General features: G+C 65.2%; 1 protein-coding gene across 1 annotated transcript; it reads left to right on the top strand.

Moving 5' to 3' along the window:
- Positions 1 to 525: 525 nt before the first annotated feature.
- Positions 526 to 1,782, top strand: MNEG_11237 (hypothetical protein; the record flags this gene model as incomplete). Its single annotated transcript, XM_014040291.1, has 5 exons — positions 526 to 530; positions 624 to 723; positions 994 to 1,107; positions 1,476 to 1,664; positions 1,780 to 1,782. The coding sequence occupies 5 exons, from the start codon at positions 526 to 528 to the stop codon at positions 1,780 to 1,782; spliced, it is 411 nt and encodes a 136-aa protein (XP_013895745.1).
- Positions 1,783 to 2,380: the final 598 nt, after the last annotated feature.

The following is a 2,380-nucleotide window of genomic DNA, read 5'->3' as shown; positions in this document are numbered from 1 at the left end:
CGGGTCCCTCAACGCGCGTGACAGGTCCTCAGCCGCTGCGCTCGGCTGCAGGCCAATTGTATGGTTGAGAATTGCATCCAGGGACAGCTCACACAGTACCTGGGGGGGCCTCTGGGCATTGCGTTCAAACCCCTGACCTGTAACTGCGCGGGCGGTGCCATGCGGCGGCGGCGCAGCCCTTCACTTAGCGAGTCGGAGCAGGAGGATAACGATGAGTTTGATCCCGGCCAGGAGGATTCGGATTCCGAACCGGAGGAGGAGGAGCCCCGCGGCCGCGATCCCGAGATCATCCGGGCCGGGGAGGGGCCGTGGCAAGCGGACTGCGGCGTCGATCGATGCTGTGGAGGGTGAAGGCGTGGACGGGCAGGATGAGGGCCACAACGCGGCGCGGCGCGGCCGCGCCGCGGCGAAGCCCCTGCCAAAGCACGAGTGCTTCGCGCGTGCGAGGTGCGCTTGCCGAGGCTGTGCAGCACCCTTCATCACTGCTCATGTCCGGTGTGATGGCTCTGGGGCGTGGCAGTGGCAATGCGGTGAGGAGCCAGGTCCGTGCAACATTGCGCTTCCCGCCGTGCGCGCGCGCCAACTGCCCTGCACTCCCGCCCTTGCCCCTTCAACGCGCGCAGCATCAGCAACAAGCTGCGTGCGGAGCTTGGTGGCGCGAGCCACAAGGTCAAGAAACCGTGGACGCGCAAAAAGTATAACAGCCAGCGGCGCAAGTGGGAGGTGGGTGTGAGGGTGGACATGGCTGCATCCTCCGCTGCAGATCATGCAACCGCGCATGCTGCCGGCAGCGGCCGGCTGTAGCGGCTGGCGCGAATGCGGGGCTGGTAAGAAATTGTGCTCTTACTTTGCCAACTTGGTGACGCCGACACGCTTTATGCTCACATGCAAGCACACACAGCGGCCCTCTCCCCTCGCACCCAATGCGCTCTGCCCCGCCTGGCGCCTCAGTGGTGGTGCAGCCACGGCGATGACGGCAAGCCGAGCGCCTAGCCGTACGACCCCGACCTCGCGACGGACGACGCGCTGGAGAAGCTGGCGCTGTTCTGGACCTGGGTGAGGGGCAACTTCCCCGGCTGGCACCACTGGAAGAAGGCGGCACAGCTGGTGAGCGCCGCAGGAGCGGCCCGTCGCTTGGGTTGGGGCCGCCGCGCTCGCCAGGGCGTGGTGTGTTGCAGGCATGAATGAAGAATGTGGCCCGCGGCTGCGGCCTTGAGATGGTTGCGGCTGCGGTTGAAGGGCTGAGGCTGGACAGCGAGCACCCGGGCCCCCTCGGGCGAGCCCCATGCCGGACTTGCACTGTACGCACCGCGCCCTATTGGCCGAGCCTTGCTCCCATCGTTTGTGACTGCATTGTCCCTGCCTGTTGCTTTGATTGGCAGGCTGGCTGTGGGGACCCATCTCGCTTGTTTGCTTGGAGCCGTCACGTCAGAGCCGCTGCTCAAATCCGTCCCTCCCTGCGCCCGTGCTCTCAGGCGCCCCCAACGCTCTGCCAGGTCCACGCGATGCTGGCCGAGAAGTACAGCGACGACCACATCCTGGCCAACAAAAAGGCCCCCGTTGCCCTGCTGACCAACGACCCCGAGAACGCCGCCGCCAAGAAGCTGGCCGAGAGCGAGGCGCTGCCCAACAAGGGGGAGCGCCCCGACGACCGGGACCCGCAGGTGGGTGCACCGGCGTGGCTTGCCAGGGCGCATTAGATGCTCGATAAGCCGTGGGCTGATCACCCTGCCTACCCTTTGGATTGGCCAATGAGCTTATCTTATATGACCATTGCAGTAACCACTTCCAAACATGGTGGCGTTCTGGGCAGCACATGGATCCTCGAAAGGATGCAAGGTAGCGCTCTGCTCCAGCCTCTAATATTCATCTGTTGCGGCCGAGAGCGGACATCTGTTTTGGCCACACAGCAGCCAGGGTACATTGCTGAGCTCTGCACGGCATGAGGGTGATGTTTTGGGGTCGAATTATGACAGCTTTCAGCAGGGCAGCATCCAAAGATATGCAGCCAAAACGCCACAGGTGCAACTGCGTTACGGCTGGTGCGTTCCGCTTGCAGCCGTTGCGTCGGCCGAAGATGCCATACCACCACCACCTCTGTGGCTCAACAGCAGGTCAGGGTACACTGTTGGGCGCTGGGTGCCATGACTGTCACACGCTGATGTCACATGATGACAGGGCCCAGCTTCCACCAGCATGCACGAGGCGTTGCGGCCGCGGCGGCGAGGCGGCCGCGGCTTGCCGAGGCTGCCTTGCGGTGCTCATCGGTCACCGCACAGTGCGAGGCCCGCCCTGGGGTGCCCGGCCGGGGCACCTGCCCGCAAGGGGCTACCCCCCACCGCGCCCAGGGTCGGGTACCCGCGGCGTACCCGCCCTGTGC

The sequence above is a fragment of the Monoraphidium neglectum genome (genome assembly GCF_000611645.1).
Source record: "Monoraphidium neglectum strain SAG 48.87 unplaced genomic scaffold scaffold02651, whole genome shotgun sequence".
Taxonomy (NCBI): domain Eukaryota; kingdom Viridiplantae; phylum Chlorophyta; class Chlorophyceae; order Sphaeropleales; family Selenastraceae; genus Monoraphidium; species Monoraphidium neglectum.
The sequence above is the reverse complement of the archived record's forward strand: the minus strand, read 5'-3'. Positions and strand labels throughout refer to the sequence as shown.